General features: G+C 42.2%; 2 protein-coding genes across 3 annotated transcripts; both read left to right on the forward strand.

Annotated features, from left to right (window-relative positions):
* Positions 1-671: 671 nt before the first annotated feature.
* Positions 672-4,430, forward strand: CLRN2 (clarin 2). 2 transcript variants are annotated; one of them, XM_057426666.1, is made up of 4 exons: positions 672-1,095; positions 1,217-1,373; positions 3,053-3,232; positions 3,600-4,430. In XM_057426666.1, the coding sequence occupies exons 2-4, from the start codon at positions 1,220-1,222 to the stop codon at positions 3,863-3,865; spliced, it is 600 nt and encodes a 199-aa protein (XP_057282649.1). In that variant the 5' UTR covers positions 672-1,095; positions 1,217-1,219; the 3' UTR covers positions 3,866-4,430. The 2 variants fall into 2 exon arrangements, with proteins under 2 accessions (XP_057282649.1, XP_057282647.1); XM_057426664.1 differs by lacking the exon at positions 672-1,095 and having other exon boundaries at positions 1,112-1,373.
* Positions 4,431-5,261: 831 nt separating this feature from the next.
* On the forward strand, positions 5,262-19,727 carry LAP3 (leucine aminopeptidase 3). Its single transcript, XM_057426638.1, is given in 14 exon segments — positions 5,262-5,318; positions 5,320-5,415; positions 5,969-6,084; positions 6,414-6,468; positions 7,432-7,537; positions 8,635-8,794; positions 11,538-11,699; positions 12,752-12,910; positions 13,653-13,777; positions 15,133-15,221; positions 16,548-16,650; positions 18,063-18,142; positions 19,010-19,122; positions 19,232-19,727. Coding segments are annotated over 14 exon segments (1,620 nt in total). The 3' UTR covers positions 19,431-19,727.
* Positions 19,728-19,982: the final 255 nt, after the last annotated feature.

Below are 19,982 nucleotides of genomic sequence, written 5' to 3' on the forward strand. Positions count from 1 at the left end.
GCCAGCCCCGCCTGCGCATGGGGGCTGCCCCCGCGGGGGGCGGGTGCAAGGCGACAGCGCCCGACTCCGGTAGCAGTGGCGGGGCCGAAGGGGGCGGAACGTCCTCCTTCTGCTGCAGTTCCGGGGCAAGGGGGAGGAGCAGTCGCGGGGTCTTGGCCGAGCCGTAGCTGGGGTTTGGGTGGTGCAGCGGGGAGAGTTTTACCTCAGGAAATTCCGCACCCTTGCGGCGGTGGTGTTGAGGGGTCGGCACCTATCTGTAGGCATCCACCCTCACAGCTCCCCCAGCCAAGGCGACAGACCGTGTTACCGCCAGGATTAATTGATTGATTGATTGATTGATTGATTGATTAATTAATTAATTAGCGGTTACAGAGGTCCCTGTAGGGCTGAAGTAGCGGTAACAGTAGAAGTGCAGGCAATTACAGGCAGGTTTGTTCAGCACCCGTGGGTCGCGCCTGTAGTTTGGATTACGCCGTTTAGCTCAGTCCCTCGGGCGGCAGGAACCGCATGTGTTCGGAGGGTCCGTATGCAGCACGTCGGGGAGCACCGGTGATGTGCCTCCTTCGGCTGGCAGGCCGAGATGGGATGGCTCCGTTCCGAGCCGAGCTGCACCGCCCCGGCGGCACTGACATGCACAGGCGGGTGGGAGTGAGCAGGGGAGTGAGCCCGGAGAACCCAGCTGCCAAATCGCCTGGTTTAATGCTTGGCTCCCCGCACACAGCTACTTACCCACGTTTAACAATCTAAAAAACCGGATTCTGCTCCTCATTTTCTTCCCATGAGGTTACAGTAAAGAACTTGATGTCATTTGAGCAGGACAATTAAACCGCTGATGAAACCTTAGCCAGCCAATAGATATAGGATTACTTTCCACAGAAACAAGCATCGCCTCTCTACAGTATAACAAAGCTGTTCCTTGCAACTATTTCAGGATGTTATCGCAGCAAAATACATTGTTCATTTGATTTTTAACTGTACTGATTAATTTCTGGAGCTTCAAAGTACAATGAGATGTATTTTGAAGAACCTGCTCTTCATCTGTGAATTTTGGAGCATGAGAAAGAACGGAGACGTGCCTGCTGTACAGAGGCCTTGGTGATGATTCCTTGAAAACACTAGGATGCCTGGCTGCTTCAAAAAGACTTTATTTGCCTTGGCTTCCCTAGTAAGTTTTGTGTCTTTTATCCTGATTGTTGCTGCAATGGGGACCCCAAAGTGGATGACTGGGAAGATCCTTTGCAAAACAGGAGCTGATTTGGTCAATGCCACAGATCCAGAGCTGGTCAAGTTCATTGGAGAAATTTACTATGGACTCTTCCAGGGCGGCAAAATTCGGCAGTGTGGGTTGGGCGGGCGGCGCTCCCAGTTCACAAGTAAGTACAAGTTTGGTTGAATCTTTACTCTGATGTCACGTTCAACTTTAAAAACATCTTTTGTTTAAAGACCTCATAGAATGCAAATCACTATTATTAAATTTGTATTTGTGGCTGACCTGTGTTTTTTTATGGTTTGGGATCTGAGTGCAAATGTAAAATATCTATCATTTTGGGCTTTTTTTCTACCAGTTGTGTTCTGTTATATCCTGAAATAAAGACATGGAGGTGGGGGAGGGAAATCCCTAAGGCTAGATTGAGGGTTTCCTGTTGGTCTTGTGAAGGGAGTGAAAGTCATTTGGAGATGACCCTGTAAATTACACCTTCCCCTTGACTGACTCTTTCCTATGCCAAGTGTTGCTCTACAATCTCTCTATGCCTCTGTCCTCACCTTCTCTGTTGAACTCCTTAAACTTTTTATTCCTTTAAGAAGCAGAGATCTATTTAGCTGGCCAGATTTCTGCATTTCTCTAGCTTTCCTAATGCAGCTGCCTGCCACAGCAGACACTCCTAACTTTATTAATGTGTTGAAGACATTTTTACCTTTTTTCCTTGTAACTTTGGAGAAAAAAAAAAAACAAAACACTGAACTCTTGAATACATTTGTAAGAATTTCTACTTTTTTTTTTTAACTTAAAAGATTTTCTTGAGATCTCAAAACCACTCAGACACTGATATGTACTTTGGGTGATTACCCAGTTTTTGCACATCATGTACTACAGTGAAAATGTTATTTTGCATTAATGATTTTCTGTTCAGTGTGTGGATCCACCGTGACTTAAACCGATACAAGTTGAAGCTGCTGCAGCCTCATCTTCTCTGTAGCCCACAGGAATGCTGTCCTGCCCAGTCCTTTGCAATGGCTCTGGGAGTTGTTGCAGTGAAGTTGGTTAGGAAGTTAAGCTGGCAAAAAAATGAACATACCAAAAAACCCATTAGTTTCCCATAGGATCATGGCTGACTACACAACTGCACAGCACCGCTCTAAAAACTCAAAGGCAGGCAGGACTGTGGGACTTAAGAGGAATGAAGAGAATCAGAGCAACCTTAACTTGGATCAGTTGTTGAGATGAATGTGGACTAGTCACTTTTTACAATAACCAAGTCTTGCTCAAGCTCTGACTGCAGCTGCAACTTCATTACATGGGCAGAGCAGTCACACTCAATTACTTTGTCCAGTGAATTTGAATGGCTGGCAGACCAGCCATCAGGTCAATCCTCTTCCAGCTCTGCTCTGCTCCTCTGAGGCATTCAGAAATACCATACCAGTTCTCTCACCCTATCCTGTCAGAGAGAATGAGGAAAAAGTAGGCAGTCTCCTTTAATCTCTGTACAGCTTTCTGGACTCTTTAATAAACTTTCTAATTAATTAATTACTAATTAATTCTACAGCAGAGATAAAGACATTAACACAAGTAGATAAATTAAGCAGGACTTAAGCCTGTCCTTATTCACAGACCTTTGTAAAGGATATTCCTGTAGTAGAATATCCCTAGTTTGTGTGATGTAGTGACAAAGCATCATGAACTAAGGTGTGTGTAATTACCTGAATTGATCACCTCTGTAAAAGATGGTCTTGTTTCAGTATAATTTAAGTCTGTAGCACCAGCACAGTGTGATATTTACTGTTGTCAAGAAAAAACACACACTGACTAGATGACGTTTTCTTTCCTTGACAGTTTTCCCACACATGGTGAAAAAGCTGAATACAGGCCTGCACGTGATCATTATAATGTTCCTCTGTGTGGCCATTTCCTTTTCTCTGGTCAGTTTTGGATTCTGCATTCTTAACACAATAAAAGTTCCTTACCGGGCTATTAAAGGTCCAGCAGGAGTTTGCCTTTGGAACTTCATTGCAGGTAACAGCATTTACCAGTAGCTTTTACCAGTCACATTCATACACAATGTTAAATGTCCCTTATCTTGCCTTACTGAATATTTCCTTGACTTAAATACTTGTGAATAAAATGAAGGTAGCAGTGAATTCGCATCTGTCACCTTTTTACAGGAGCTGTGAATGCCAGTCCTTAGGCTCTGTCTGTACCATTGAAGGAAGGACTTTATTACCAACACTGGTACAACATTTGGCCATACAATAAAAACTAAGCATTTTGAAGGTGTTTAAGCCATACCTAAACCCACCCCTATTCTGTATCACACCCACTGTTGTATTCAATAAGTCTTCTGAAGCCCAACCATAATCTGCCTTGTTTCATTTCATTGCAGGTGGATTTCTAGTACTTGCAGTCACCAGCTTTATGGCTGCTGTGAAACTTCACCACCTCACAGAAAGAATTGCCAGTTTTCGGGAAAATGTCTTTCAATTCGTTGTCTTAGAAGAAAGGTTTGAAGACTCTTTTTGGCTTTGTGTGGCAAGTGCCACAGCACATGCAGTGAATTTGCTGCTAATAGCCATTAGTGGGATTCATTTTCCTAAAATTAAGACTAAAACAGAAGAAGCAAATGTTACAGCAGAAGATATCATGTACTAATAAATCTACACAGAACTACTTTGGTCAAGTGAACTGTCACAACACAAAACAACTGCTTGGCTCTTCAGCTTTTGATTTGGATGGATGATTTTTGTATAAACATGCGTAAATATGATATTCTGCTGTACCAGCAATTAACATATGTTGGAAGGTGGGAATAACAAATGCAGTTATCATTGTTCTCCAAATTGACTGATACATGTAGTGAATACACACTGCTCACAGGTTTCTGAAAATTTGCATTTTGAGATATTTTAGAAAACTCAACTGAAATACAATTTCATTGAAACCCAGTGTCTTCTTTGTTTAGAAAGAAAGTATGTGTATCACAAACCTTTGATACTCTAAGTTTATTTCAAAACAGGAAGAATGGACATCTACCAGTTAATTTCACAGAATTACCTGGAAAACATTGTGAGGGCTGTGTGAAATATGTTTGGTGATGTTATAGCACATTGAAAAAGAACACTTCATCATCTCTAAAGCTAAAATTAAGGAGAAGCACAGGCTAAGTATGTGTGAAATGTTTCAACTGAAATTATCAAACCCCACACAGTAAAGAAGTGAGAAAAGTAAGGTTCATGGGGTGCTTGTGGACTATGAAATAAAATGTATTAGCTGCAAAATGAAGGTTTCATCGCAGCTTCTGGGAGTAAAGTAAACAGAATCAAAGTAACTGCTTTTCGATAACCGGGAAAATGATAATCTGACCCATCAGTTGTCTTCGGAACCCTTTCAGTTCTTATGTCTGTATGAAATAAAGTAAAAGTGATGTATGGTGAAACAGTATTAAAATGAATTTAAACGGTTAAATAGGTGGAAAAGTTACTTAGGGTGTACCATAACTTTGACAAGCATTCAACCAGTCTTGACTCACAAGTAATGAGTATTTCAGAGAAAAGAATATGCCATTAAGCACGTCAATTTTAGAATAAGGTAGAAGGAGTGATTCCTAGTTTATAACACTCCCCTACTTCACTGTTTTTCTGACTCTGCTGGTGCTTTCACTCAGTCTTTACCCTGCGCCATGACTCCGGGAAGATGGTGTGATACCGGATGGGCAGCAAACCAACCCAGTCTGTGAAGGTGCGTTAGTTGGTACACGTACGTTAGCACAGTACACATACATTTTAATCTTCAGTATGCATACCGGGACAGTTAGTGTCTGTGACAAGCCCACAAGCGACGCTGTGGCACACTCCCCTGGAACACACAGCAGGAGGGCAAACATCCCCTGTGGGACCGATCCCCATCCCTTGCGGTGCACAGCCCTGCGCACACCTAGATCCCGAAACACCGCTCGTGTCCCCGCAGACACCGACCGGTGACCGACCCTCGCCTCCCGGCTCCGTCCCGACCTCCCCTCGCCTGGCCCCGCCCCGCTCGGCGCCGGCTGATGAAGCGACTGGCGCGCGGCGGCAGGCGGTGTGCGGCGGCCCGGCATGTTGCCGTGTGCCATGCTGCTGCCGGGCGTGCGGAGCGCGGCCCGCCGCCTCGGCCGGGACCTCCCGCTGGCCTGCAGGGGCTGCAGCCGCGCCGCGGGCGGAAAGGTGAGGGGGCACAGGGGCCCCCCCTTGCCCGGGGTGACCCAAGGCGGGAGCGGGCAGCCATGACGCGAGGTGCCCCTTCCTCCCTCCCTCCTGCTGTTCCGCAGCCGTGGCTGAGCGTGCCGGTCGTCCAGCGCTTCCCAGGTCCAGCCCCGGGCTTTAGCTCGAAAACCTGCGGTGCCGAGGTGGTCGCCTTGCCCTGCGGGGCCGGCCCGCGGGAGAGGAGCTGCTGTTCCCTCCAGTTGGGTGAACCTCGCTGGAGAGCTATGATTGGGGGAGCTGCTCTTTTGTATTTTTAATCACAGGTTGAAACAGGTTTTGTTTTCTACGTGGTAGGCAATATGATTGTGTCTTTAGTTATACCGTGCCTGTTTTTCACGCTTCGAAGTACTACTGATTGTGGTTACCTGGTTTACCAAAGAGTTGCTCTGTGCATCGTTGGATAAATACATAAACTGAGTATATGCAGTAGCTATGATGCAAACAATGTGCTTGCTGCCTTTTAGATGGGTCGTTAAATTTCATGTTGTTTACATCCCTGTGTATCCTTTCTTAGGGTCTTGTTCTGGGGATCTATTCAAGTGAAAAGGATGGAGGTGCTGCCCAGCTCACTAGTGCAGGAGATGCTTTTGATAGACTTGTGTCTGGAAGGCTGAGAGAACTTGTGTCCACGTAAGTGCATGATCAGCTGCTGAAATTACATACCTACAAACACCAATAGGAGCAGTCTTTTTTATAGTTATTAAGTGTTTTTATCCACAGCACTTCCCAGGCTGGTATTTGCTTCTACCAGGCCAAGCAATTTGGAAGGGAACTCCTGTGGAAAAACTGGGCGCTAAGGAAATGTGCAAAATGTTCATAGGAACTGCCTTTTTCTGTGGATTGGCACCAAGCCAAGTGTCCCAGAACTGTTGAGAAACACTGTGGGGTGTGGGGTGAATGTAGTATTGTAACAACTGCATAAAGGACTTTTTTATTGAAAGAATCTTTTTGTGTCTTAGATGTGGACCACCTTTGAAGAAAGGAAAAACACGCATATTCCATGGTTTGCATCAGGTACTAACTTTGGATTTTTGTGTATATATTGACTAATGTGTGAGGTTTGCCCTTGCATCTTACTTTAAGCCATTCGCTGTTGTGCTTGTATAAATGCTCTGCTTTTCTTCCCCCTCACACCTCTCAACAAAAGGTGTCGTTCTTGTGGGGCATTGCAGAACAGGAGCTTTCAACATTTGCATGGCCATTTTCGTATTCCTATGTTCCCTGCACTGTGCTGTAGGTTGAGAAGATGTAAATGAATCTGCTCCAAAGGTGGTGTGCTCTGAATAACTGCTTACTGAATGAGCTGAATGAAACACAGCAGTTCTGGATCTGGCTCCTACTGTGCAGGAGGAGCAAGTGTGTGTACTGGAATGTGCAAAGACCTTCCAGACATGACAATTCTAACACAAGGTAGTCCCGTCAGACTGCATGCTGTTTATAAGGCAAGCATTTAGTCTGCTGCATTGCATTGCTTTCCTGAGTTCTGGGGCTATGTACCTCTGTGCAGCTTTGGTTTGTAACCTGGCAAATCATGCCAGCTCAACTCTTGAGCTGAGGTGATAGGCTTAGCCTTGGAGGCGATTTTATTTCCCTGAGCAGAGTAGTAGCGTACCAAAAAAGGTTACGCTTCTCCAGCTAAGTTCTGGCCTGTGTTTTAGCTGGAAAGCTGGATCTGCTTTCAAAGGACTCTTAGACTTGCCCTTAGAAATATCAGGTTTGCTGTGTGTTGAACATAAAGCCCTATCTGCTGCAATACACAGGGTTGTTAACTGGACAGAAGAACTGGTTGCATGCCTGTGGCAAATGATGAGGAGTGTAACACGGTGGCACAGTGCTGGCACTCTTAATGAGGAAATGTATGTAACAAAGTACTGAAGGTGTTTAGTACTTGGTCTAGCAAGTAAGGTCTTTTTAGCAACTCTGCTGTGGCTGTACCAATGAGGGAAGTGAATCCATTTGTGTGTTGGCTTCATCTAGGACTTTCCAAGTGTGGTTGTAGTTGGCTTGGGCAAGAAGAATGCTGGAATAAATGACCAAGAAAACTGGAATGAAGGCAAAGAAAACATTCGTGCAGCTGTTGCAGGTTGGCTCTTACATTTTCTTAAGCATTGTCTATAAAACTATTGCAGTGGTGCAGCAAGTTCCATTTTTGAAGAATGAGTCTAGGTATGATTTTGTTTTGAAATGAAAAACCTATTCTGTGGTTTGTTAAATACACTTACTTGTCACTGATACTCATGTAAATTTTTTCCTTAGTGAGAAAGGAGTTACAGGGCATGTAAATCCATCTGCAGTCAGGTAACTGCAGTTATTGAAATCAAATAACTTTCCTGAACAGTGTGAAAAGGCACTTGTTTAATCACTGCTGTTGTGAAGCCCAAGAGCACCACCAATTCACGTTATGCTCACACTGTTCTTCAGTATGCATACATAATCACTTTTGTTACCCATTTTGTAACAGATACTTGTACTATAAACTGGTGTCTTTCAGAACATCAGTAGGATGATTCAGTGTGTTACCTGTTATAGACAGAGGAGGCCTCTATCTTAATCAAGGATGACTGCTGTATCTAAGTGTATAAACCAAGAATAAAAAGAGTTCTTGCCACAGAGTTTATTATCTATGACAGGCGGTCAGTCACATGTATGACAGATGTATACCCACCCATGAGTGCTAGCTCATCTTGTCTTAACAGCTGCCAAAACATTGTGAAGTTATTTGGGTACAAAGTAGAATTTATGGAACTTAATATTATTTTTGTTTATAAAAGTGTGTATAAAGTCATTTGGAAGAAAAGAGAAAAAAAACTAAATTACAACAATTTTCTGATACCTGCAGATAATTGCAGATAGTTATAATCTGCAGGACTAGAGGAAGATGGAGTTTTTCTTTGCTATAGATTGAGTTTAAAGGAATTGGAACAACTGTGGACTTTTTTCTTGTGAATTGTCTTAATCATTATAATCTGTCAAGTGGTATTTTAGTTGAAATTTATCAGTATATGATCATTGCATTTTTAATCATTCTACTGAATGATCTTTGTAATTGATTTACCCATCAACTTGGATATTTTGAGTTAAAATTATTTTTCCCTTTAAATGTCATATTGATTATCACAGAGACCTGTTTTGCTGTTCTGTGCAATACTCAGCCCACTAGTTCCATACTGTGTTTTTCAGTTGGCTGTAGACAGATCCAAGATCTGGAGATCGCTTGTGTTGAAGTAGACCCCTGTGGAGATGCTCAAGCAGCTGCAGAAGGTGCTGTCCTTGGATTGCATGAATATAATGAGCTGAAGCAAAAAAAGAAGCCTGTAGTTACTCCTCAGCTTCATGGAAGGTGATGACAAAAGGAAAGCTGGTTTTATTTATTTATAAAACCGTGCATGTTTATGCATGAGAAAAACACAAACCTGGAAGAATAGGGAGAATAGAAGTTAGTGAAATAAAATGCCCTCTCAATTTAAGCGTGTCTTGGTAAGCTACATGCAACTCTTCCCATTTGTAATGCAGCAGATAGTTTGGGAGACAGTTTATAGTAAATAAACCTTTCCTGAAAGCATAGGTGGTCCTATGACCACTTAGGACACTGCAAGTAATTTTTGTATCTAATAATTTAGGTTGGAAAGGACCTGTGGAGATCAGCTAGTCCAGCTGCAGCTTGGATTAGGAATAACCTGGAAGTTGCATAAAACTTTAAAGCTTGATCAGGCCTTTGTTTAGTCCAGTTTTGAGTATCTCCCGAGACAAAAATTCTACAGCCTCACTGGCCCCTCTGTTCCAGTGTTTAACCACACTCATGGTGAATTTTGTTTTTCTTTATCCCCTGCTGCAGTTTCCCTTGTTGAATCTTGAGACCCTTGTCAGTTACGCCCTTGCTGTGCAGTTCTGAGATGTGTCTGTCTTCATCTTCTCTATAAACCCTATTTAAGGGTAAAGACTGCAATTAGATCTTTCCTAAATTTTTCTCTAGGTGAAGCAACCCCAATTCTCTTAGCTTCTCATGTGCCATGTGTTCCAGCTCTCTACCCTTCTTAGTCTTTGTCCTTTCTCCAGTTTATCAGTATTGGTTTTGTATTCAGGAACTCAAAAGTGGACATAGCTCGGTGCAGCCTCACAAATGCCAAGGAGGTAAATAATTATTGCCCTTAATGTGCTGGCTAAGCTCTAATCCAGCACAGTACATGGTTGGCCTTTGTCACCAGAGTAATGCGCTGCTTACTCCTATTCAACTTGTCCACCGGGATCCCCAGGTTCTTTTCTGCAGCGTTGCTTTCTGCCTTAGTTGTAGTCAGTGTCCAGCCTGACTTGCACAGAGTTGTTCTGTCCCAGGTGCAGGACTTTACACCAGTCTTTGTTAAACTTCATGGTGTTCCCCTGATGCATTCCTCCAGCTTGGCAAGGCCCCCGTGAATGGTGGCCCTACCCTCTCCATTGCAGCTGCTCCCTGCAGTGCCATGCTGTCCGTGAATTTCCAAGGGTAGTTTCCATTGTCCAAGTTGTTGATGAAGGTATCAGCCTCAGTATCAGCTCCTGGGGAGCACCACATGACTGACTGCCAGCTAGACCATTCAACTGTTGTCTCTTACCTTCTGAGCCCAACAGTTCTTCCAGTGTCTCACGCATTTTATAGTCTATCCCTCCAGATCATGTTTTCTCCGTTTGTCTGCAAGGATTCTATGTGAAAACCTTGTTAAAGCCAAGATAAAAGACATCCACTGTGGTTCTTTGTGCCAACCCTCTCACCATAAGTCAGGCAAGTTGGCCAGGCATGATTTACCCAAACCAAATTTATGACTGTTCTCAGTGACCATCTTGTCCTTCATGTACCTGGAAATGGCTTCCAAGATTACTCTCTCCATGCACCTTTAGGGGATTAGTCTAGGATTACTGCCTTGTAGTTTCCTATATCCTTCTTGCCATTCTTAAAGATTGGGATTTGTCCTTCTCCAGTCGTTGGGGACCACATTCAGTCACCATGACATTTCAGACTGAAAGAGACCAGCCTTGTAATGATGCCAGCCTGCTCCCTCAGCACTCTTGGATACATGTTGCCTGATATCAAGGACTCCTGAATGTCCAGCTTCCTTAAGCAGTCCTAAGTCTATCTTTCTCTGCCATGGGTAGTACCTTTCTTCCCTAGGCTCTGTTACTAAGCATGAAGAACTGGGGAATCTGGAAGCAGACCTTAATAATTAAGGCAGGCATTGAAAACTTCAGTCATCTCAGTTTTCACGAGGTTGTCTGCCCCATTTAGCAAGGGAACAACATTATTTCTGATCTTCCTTTTGCTGATGATTTACCTCTTGAGGTCCTCTTATTGCCTTTCCCACTTTGAGACATTTGGTCTCTTGATTCTCTCCCTCCATATCCAGGCAATGTTTCTGTATTCATTCTGTATTCTTCACTGTGTTGCTTTTTTGAGAGGTGGAATCCAGCTTAATGCTCTGTGCTGTGCTATCTTTTAACCAAGTAAGTCACTTCTGTCTCAGTAAAATGGGAAGTTTTGTTCTGGCAGTGTTGCAGAGTAGCTAGAGGGACATCTCAATTTCCTGTACAGGCAGCTCTTTGGATGTTTGTTCTGCCATTTGTTAGGGAGATGCCTTGAGTGCACTGTGAAAGGAGATCCAAATTCCACTCATATCACATAATCATATCTCAGTAAAGTGTAAAACAGACTTGGAGGCTTTATGTGGTAAATAAAAACATCCAGGGCTGTTACAATTAGTGTGATTACAAATTTTGGAACAGGTATTAAACCTTGTGCTTAAGGATTTAAACCAATCTCTGACTAGTGAGGATTTGAAGAGGCCTAATATGTTAGAGAATTTTACATCTGTCTGCTGTAGGATTCTTCTGGCTTTCTGTGAAGCATTTGGCACAGACTAGCACCAGAGATGAGTTCTACACTAGACGTCCCTTGGAATTCATACTAAATTCCTTGTACTAAGATTACTGTGACGTTCTTAATTGCCCTGATTTAATGTTGTTGTATTTTCATACAGGAGAGAACAGATGGATACTGACAACATTTTACTTTTGCAAATGTTTCCAATCCTGATTATTATTATGTTTTTGTTTAGTGCTGAAAGCGAAGCCTGGCAAAAAGGTGTTCTCTATGCTGAGGGTCAGAACCTCGCTCGGTACCTTATGGAGGCTCCAGCTAATTACATCACTCCAATAAAATTTGCTGAACATATTGAACAGAAGCTCAAAAGTTTCAGCAATGTGAAGGTCCATATAAGGTAAAATCCAAAAAATGATTCCTCTGTAGGGTAAGATACCTTTGAGGTTATTCAGGTCTGTAGTGGGCTCTCATTTTCTCTTTGCCGCTTCAAATGACAAAAGCAGAAGTGTGTTGTGAAGAGGTACGAGGGGCACCCAGACTGCAAGTTACTCTCAGTTTTAGAAGGTGAGCTTCTAGTTTGCAGGGTAGGCAAGATACTGTGACACAGTGAAATGATTCACTGTCAATTGGTCATGCAGCTGATTACCGCTTAGTTAACACAAGTGCGGGAAAAGGGAGCTTAGTGAAGACTCAGTGACTAGAGGGCAAATACTAGGTACCTTTTTTCTAATACCTTTTGTTTTTGTCCCAAATAGACTTTATACAGCCCTCTCTGGGTTGTTGTTGTTTGTTTGTTTTTTTATTTGGATGTGTTAATGAAACATTCTGTATTTATTGCTGTTACTGTTGTTTGAGGGGGTTTTAGCTTTTAAAAATGTTGAGGTGGAGCCGTGAAAGCCCTTGCAGTTGAATTTGCACAGCTAACACTTCCTGCCTCTGAATTACTAGTTGCTGCTCTTTGGTGGAAATGGGTTAACGGGTTGTGCAAGTGTTGGAGGCTGTTCTGTTGAAAAGCAGAAGACCAAGGGAAGTCAACTTTGCTATCAAGATGGTTAGCTATGGACAGAAAGCTAAACTGTAACCTGCTGCAGTATTGTTACTTCACATGCCCTCAGAGACCACAGCCTCATGGGCAAGTGGCAGTTTGATACTTTCTGACACAGAAAGTACAGAGGAGCTGTTGTTTGTTTTGTTGGTCAGTTGGGTTTTTAGACAAGGCAAAAAAAAATTGCCAAGCAGCAACTCTGAGGAAGTATTTTTCAGTTTCACAAAACAATAATGGTTGATTTACACCACAGTTTCCCAAATAACTAAACTGAAATTAATAGAAAGAAACCGTCAAGGATTGTGGTATTTTAAAAATAAACAAAGTCACCTTGGTTAAGGTGTCCAATTACAAAATTAAAATTATTAAAATTACATAAAAAAAAATACGTATTTCTGTTCCAGACCAGAGTCTTGGATTGTGACGCAGCAGATGGGAGCCTTCCTGAGTGTTGCTAAGGGCTCGGCTGAGCCTCCCATCTTTCTGGAGATTCACTATTCGGGTGGTGCTAATGCAAGTGACCACCCGCTGGTGTTTGTAGGAAAAGGAGTTACATTTGACAGGTACGTGTGCTAATATTCTGGTGACTAAAGGTGGGAAATGCCTTCCTGCTATTCATGTTGTATAGGTAGATGCTCAGCACATCTTCCAATGCCATTCCAATGAACTTGCCTTTTATAGTAGATTGTGCTGCTTTGCCTGGTAATAAGACAAGCTTGAGTGGTTGAACAAAGTAGGAACTGATATACTCTCGTATTGTAAGGGGAAAATGGAATTTTTGGGGGAAAGAAGATGAAGAATGTGCTACTTTTTTTCTTGGCCTGAGCAAACCTCTGGATGAAGAATGTATATGTTTAGAGTTGCAGTCTGTCACAGGACACCTAGGTCATGCTTAGGGAAAGAGAAAATAGCTCATGCATTGCAGCTATTCCTTATGATAGCTTTTCATGTCACGTAGCTACTGAAGAATTTGTCAGTCTGTTCCCCTTCCATATGATGATTTTACCAGGTGTACTATTTTGTTCTGGTTTTGTGCTCTTCTGTTAGTCTGAAGACCACTGAGTTAGTCCACTGCAGATTTTTATGGTGTCCTAACTACGAGAAAACAAGTCAGGGAGATACATGATCAGAAAGGAGCCCCTCACTGCCTTGCTTTCAATATGCTTACTAGGGGGTGGCAGGTTGAGAACACAAGTCTAGCATTTCCTAATGCTTGCTGCTGAAACATACTGATGGGCAGAATATTCTCAACGTATGCAACATGAAACTCCTCCATGTTGATGGTACTTGTGCTGTGTGTTGCAGTGGTGGCATTTCACTGAAGCCGTCATCGGGTATGGATGCTATGAGAGCAGATATGGGAGGGGCAGCGACTGTCTGCTCAGCCGTTGTGACAGCAGCAGCTTTAAATCTCCCTCTTAACATAATCGGTAAGTGTGTGTATGTACGTGAGAAGCCAGAAATCTGAATTTTATAAGATTTTGTTTAAACACTAAAGTTCTAGTATGAGTACTGGTTATGATCTTACAGAAATGTCCTGGCCTCTTGCAGACTGACTGCTCTCATTCCCTGTTCAGCCTCTCTTCTCTTTTTGCTTGCTTTGCACAGTTACTGGCTTTGCTTGAATAAAGTACTGCAACACCAAATTAAAATTGTGAAAGCCTGATTTTTACATCTTAAGAGAGAAATGGTTGTCAATAAACTTACTTTCAATGAGTTTTTCGTAAGTCCTGATCCTTCATTCCAAGAAGGAGTCTGGAGATCTTTAAAAGCAATTAGAAGTGAAAAGGTGTTCGGTGGGCATGTACCACAGCTGAACAGGAACAGAGATCAGTTTTTGTTTCATTGGGTGAGTAGCTCAGCAGAAATCTAAACCAACCAACCCAAACCAGTACTTTTAAGGACGAGCAGTGCTTACTTTTCCTGCAGAAATGTTGCACAGCTAAAATTAAATGAGCTGATTCAGGAACCGTGGTAAAACAAGCTGGGGACGACCCGTAATCCATTCTAGGATAAGTTTTATGTTTGACAACCTTGATTTACAGGGCACTAGTAATTTCGTCACTTTCATTCTTCAGCCAGTAGAGGGCAGCAAAACCCACCCTCACGCCATTCCTCGCCTAAAGAATGCACTGGGAAGGGCAGAATCAGTGGAGCAAAAGTGTATGCAATTCCACTGAAAAGTGGTGGCCTTCAGTTCGCTTATTCCTTGTGCCAGGAGCAGGTTTTCCGTGAGAATGGTGGAGTGCCTTTCATCCCATTATCCCATTCATAACTGGGGCTTTGAGGCTGACCCTCTCTTTTGTTCATCTGTTTGCTTTTCTTATGGCTGTAGTCCTATGGTGGGACCTTGGACCCCTCCCTTGACATTATACAATGTGTAATTTCAATGAGCAGAGCTTGAATGGGTCAGTATTAGTCTGAGAAGTTTTTAATTTCAGGAAGAAATCTCTTTACATGTGACTAATGATATATATATGGAAAATGTGAGATAATATTTGTTGCTCCTCTGATCTCACTAGTCCAGGCATAAAGTAGAAGTAAATCCTTGTGGCAAAATAGTGTAGGTGGGAGAACGTGGTGGTGCAGCATGTAGAGGAATTCCCTGATTGAAAACTGGACCATGTGTCTTTTAGTAACCTGGAAAATTTGGATTTTTGAGCATGAATTCAAGATGAGAATAGTACTGTTTCCTTAAGGGGGGGTGGGGGGGTGGTTCTAAGTGTTTTTTCTATGTCTTTTCTGAGAAAGAAACTAGTAATTCATTTTTCTTTTTCTCTCTGAGGTTTGGCACCCCTCTGTGAAAATATGCCCAGTGGCAAGGCAAACAAGCCTGGGGATGTAGTTAGAGCCAAGAATGGAAAAACAATACAGGTATGTATGTGAAACTTGGGTTTTAAATACTTCTAGAGAATTGGTTTAACCAATCAAGTTATGACTGCAGTCAGAGGACATGTTTGAAAAGACCCTTTAGGAAGATAAGCAGCACAAGTATACTGTTCTTAAAAATGTAAGCAGCATGTTATCAATTAGAAATTGTTGTCATAGGATTCTTTCAAATCTAAATAGATTGAAGAGATGAGACAAATTTTATAAGTTGCTAGGAAAAGCTGAAAAGTGCAGTCGTTTACTGCACATGCTAGAAAATCTTGTTTTAGCACAAGAGGTTGTCACAGTGCTCATAAATACAGGTTCTCTGTCCATGTGAAGAACATTAATTGCTTCCAGTGACCCTTCAGGACACTTCCCTCCTATCTGCAGTAAGACATTAGAGTATTAGTTCCCTGGTCACATAACCTAGGCCTTTACAGTGCCAAGCTCCTTGGGACAATCAGAACTCTGAGTCATGGGCTGTTGGTTACCAAATCAGTACCCCAGAATGCATATTTCATATTTAATCCAAGAAGTTCCATACTCATTTAATAGATTAAATGGTACTGCAAGTCACTGTGCGATGGATAACTGATTTTGTGCCGAAGTAGGTGGCTTAATCAGTATTTGTGTCTGAATTTCTGTGAATCTGCATCTTTGACTTGTTGAACCTTCCAGTTTCCTGAGGTTCTTTTCCCAAAACTGAGTTCAGTCACCCCCTGATCTGAAGGAAAAGACTGGACCCATATTCCCCCACGAAGAAGAAATTTGCAGGAAAGTGCTAGTAGCTCAGAGCACACCATGCAATTAGTCTTGCAGAATTCAGCATCAGTCTTCCCTGAAAGGGGAAAGGAACAAGGGGGCTACTGATTTTTGTTTTTCAGAGGGGAAAAATTTCAAGCTCCAAAGCAGGAAAGCAGCATAACAAGGAGCTTTTTCCAGGCATTCACCTGTGCTGCTCCATGGTAGATGGTCCTCCTCAGCTGTGATTTCCATGGGCCAGATCTCTGTGTGTGCTCTGAAGCAGCTTCTGGGCTCCACTGGAGCACATCTCTAGGCTCTTCTGGGGCACAGAGACCTGTGCAAAGGAGGCTGTAGTGCTGAAAGGTCATCTGGCCTCAGCTACAGATACACTTTTATTTTGTAACTTTAAATTGATACTGTCTTTTTCCTTTTTCTTTTCTTTTTTTGAATAAATTTTGGCTGACCTGCCATTTTTTCACAGTGCATTTATAATCTGACAGCTATTTAAGATACCATGTAAGAAATAAGTCAATGAAAGGGATGTTTTCGATAGTTAATCTATTTTTACTAATTTTGCGCCTGAAGGTAGATAACACAGATGCAGAAGGAAGACTGCTGCTAGCTGATGCTCTCTGTTATGCCCACAGTTTTAATGCAAGGGCTATTCTGAATGCTGCAACACTAACAGGTAAGCAGTCTTCCTCCCCTGCTCATTTTGTAAGTCAGTTCTTTGTTACTGTTATTAATTGGGCTGTGGATTAGTTAACAGCGTGTAGATAAAGTCAACCTAAATTCAAAAGCAACTGAGATGATTTTACCTGTTTTAGAACAGCAACTAGCACAGCTTATGCTCTAACAACTTGTACAGTGTCTCCAGGACTGGGGGGAGTATTGGCATGTAGCAACACAGATGGACTTGGGCTGGCCCAGCTGAGCTGGAATTGAGCAGGAAAACCTATGCAGACTTGGATGTTTCTGCACAATGTTTCCCAGTGCTTCCATTTCTGAGTTAAGCCTTCCCAGCTTCTGGGACCATGTGAGGCAGAGATACTGGTGTAGTATCCATATGGCACTGGCCATACTGGAGTCAAAATAGCTTCTTTGTGAAGGGCTTCCTGAGTGCTTGAGCTCTGACCTAGCCTGCACCAGCTCTTCCATCATGTGAGCTAGCTCAGGTCTCCATGATTCTAGATAATAAAATAGAGTTATTATCATGCTCCTAAGAATTCGTTTGACTGAAGTATCTCTTATTTTATGTGTCATTTGCACACTTTCAGGCATAATAACATGTTCTTTAATTGTTTCATCTCTACAGCTGTATATGAATGAGGTTATAATTCAAATTTAAAACCATCATTGTATATTTATCTCATGAACTACCCAGGAGCAGCTGTAGCTGAAATAAGAGCAAATATGGAAGAGGAGTTCAGACAGGAGTCTACTGTGTTGCTTAATGAATACACTAAGCAAAATCATTATTTTTCTATATATTCTCTCCTAGTGCTTTAAATGATGTTCCATCCACTTATTCAGTTCATATTCTGTGGAAAATTTAACTAGACAGAAGGGAAGATGATTTTAAGATCATTTGCTTATATAAAAGTATTATCATATAAAGGGCATGATAGAAGTTTACTCCCACTATAGATTATTCTGTATTTGAAATCCTTGGGCACCAAGCACAAGGAGAAGAGCTCCTCTAGAAATTTCTCTGACGTACCGTGTTGTTAAACTACATTTTTTCTTCTTTTTTATTTAATCTTGCTGAGAATTGAGTGTTGGCATTACAGAAACAGTTCTGCGGCATCAAATAAATACGTGTGTAATCCCTCTGGTGTAGGCATGGGTTAGTATCTATGCAAGTGAAATTCACAAAAGGAAAGTATCAGCTCGGAAATTTTAGAGGTCTCTAAATTGCAAAATGTTCACTCCCTTGTATTTTCACAATAAACTTTTAGAAATGCAGGTATACTAAAATCTTTAGTTCTTGCAGAGTTCAGAATTAAAACTGGAAAATTCTGTGAGGAGTCAGGATGCAGAGGAATAGCTCAGGTCCACTTTCTGCCTTTGTTGTATAACCATGAAGGTGTGTTTCTGTAGGTGCCATGGACATTGCACTGGGGTCAGCTGCAACTGGAGTGTTCACAAACTCATCTTGGCTTTGGAATCACCTTTATGAGGTAGGTAAGCTGCACTGTTAAATCGTAGTAATTCAGTAATAGCTGTTACTGAAAAGTTAATGCATTACTGAAAGTCTTATTTTATGTGAATCTAAAAGATATATTATTACATTTTGAAATCTGGTAGGAATGGTGTTAGTACTATACCAAAATTGAAAATAATTTTTACTATGAATTACTAGATCCTTTTTGAGGTTTTATATCATACAGCAAACAGCATGCACATGATCTTGAGGATTTGCATGTTCGGACAACTTAACTGCATATGCATAAGCTCTGGCTTACTGAAAGGAATTGGTAGAAGTGGTAAATGCTCCATTCCTGGTGGTGTTCAAGGCCAGGTTGAACAGGGCCTTGGGTGACATGGTATAGTGTGAGGTGTCTCTGCTCACGGCAGGGGGGTTGGAACTAGATGATCTTAAGGACCTTTCCACCCCAAACCATTCTCTGATTCATTCATGTTAAAAAGAGAACTGATCGTGCTTAACAACACTGAGACCAAAATTCAGAGGGGCCTCGTGAGTGACAGAAATGTGATGGCTAAAGGAAGCCTCTGAAGGGCAGATGGGGCGGGGGGGGGGGGGGGGGATGGAAAAACACCCAACCGCAAACCCCAGTCTTTAGATTTTTGGCTTTTGACTAACACTAAAGTACCCCAAAAAAGTAGGATTTGCTACTTTTGAAATACACTGTTTCATTTTGCAATATTTTCCCAAAACACTAATACTATATTGGGCTAAAGATTTTTGATTTTTTTGGACTAATCAAAGCTAAACAAAAATAAGGACACATGATACTGGGGCTTATCAATGCGGTTCAAAAAAATAAAAGAAAAATTTGCGTAAGCTGTCAGTGTCTCTGTTTCAGGCCAGCGTCGTGACAGGAGACAGAGTTTGGAGAATGCCTCTTTTTCAACACTACACAAAACAAGTAACAGACTCTCCTCTTGCAGATTTGAGTAACGTTGGCAAGTACAGCAGGTGAGTTGTATCAGTATCCTTCATGTGCCCCTTCCCTTCAGTGAAGTCCTTTCATGTTCGTGCTGTTGGTGTTGCGTTAGAAACAACACGGTTTCGTTGCTTCCTACAGAGCTGGAGGAGCATGCACAGCTGCTGCATTCCTGAAGGAATTCGTGACTGCCTCCCACTGGGCTCATCTAGACATAGCTGGTGTGATGTCAAATAAAGATGAGGTGCCCTACCTTCGAAAGGGCATGGCAGGGCGGCCTACAAGAACGCTGGTGGAGTTTGCAGCTCGACTGAGCCAAGATAGTCACAATACCACATAAAATACTTATTCTAAATCATCCACTCTGCCATAAGAAAAATATCTGGAAAAGTATTTTTCAGAAACGAATAGCCCAAGAATATTTTCACTACGGCAACAAACTACAAATGCATTTTATAAACCATTACTTGAGTAAGAATATCTCACCTTTGAGATTTGTTATCTCCTATTATGCAGCTTAAAATATAGTTTGAACTATTGAGATATTTGGTATCAAAACACAATGATGGATAGCATCTGCCCTATTTTATATGTGACATAAGCATAATTACTGCAAACAATAAATCTTTTACTTGGGTGTGTGTTTTGAGTGAGAGGATTAATGATGGTGATCGTAGCTGTGCCTCTGTCTGGGGTGAAACACAGGTGAAACTACAAAGGGGTTGATAAAAATGTTCTAGCATTTTAACTTTTAACTAAAACTGCTGTTGGTGTGTGTTGGGGTAGAAATGACGGGCTGTTGAAATTGGTGTGGCTAGCCTGGCTTCAGGGCTAAAGTGTGTAATGGGTCTTAAGCAAGTGCCAACACAAGTGTATATTGTAACTGTTTTAC

This window comes from Pezoporus wallicus, unplaced genomic scaffold (assembly GCF_028554395.1).
Source record: "Pezoporus wallicus isolate ANWC-B61680 ecotype Strahan unplaced genomic scaffold, APGP_CSIRO_Pwel_v1 scaffold_13239, whole genome shotgun sequence".
Taxonomy (NCBI): Eukaryota; Metazoa; Chordata; class Aves; order Psittaciformes; family Psittacidae; genus Pezoporus; species Pezoporus wallicus.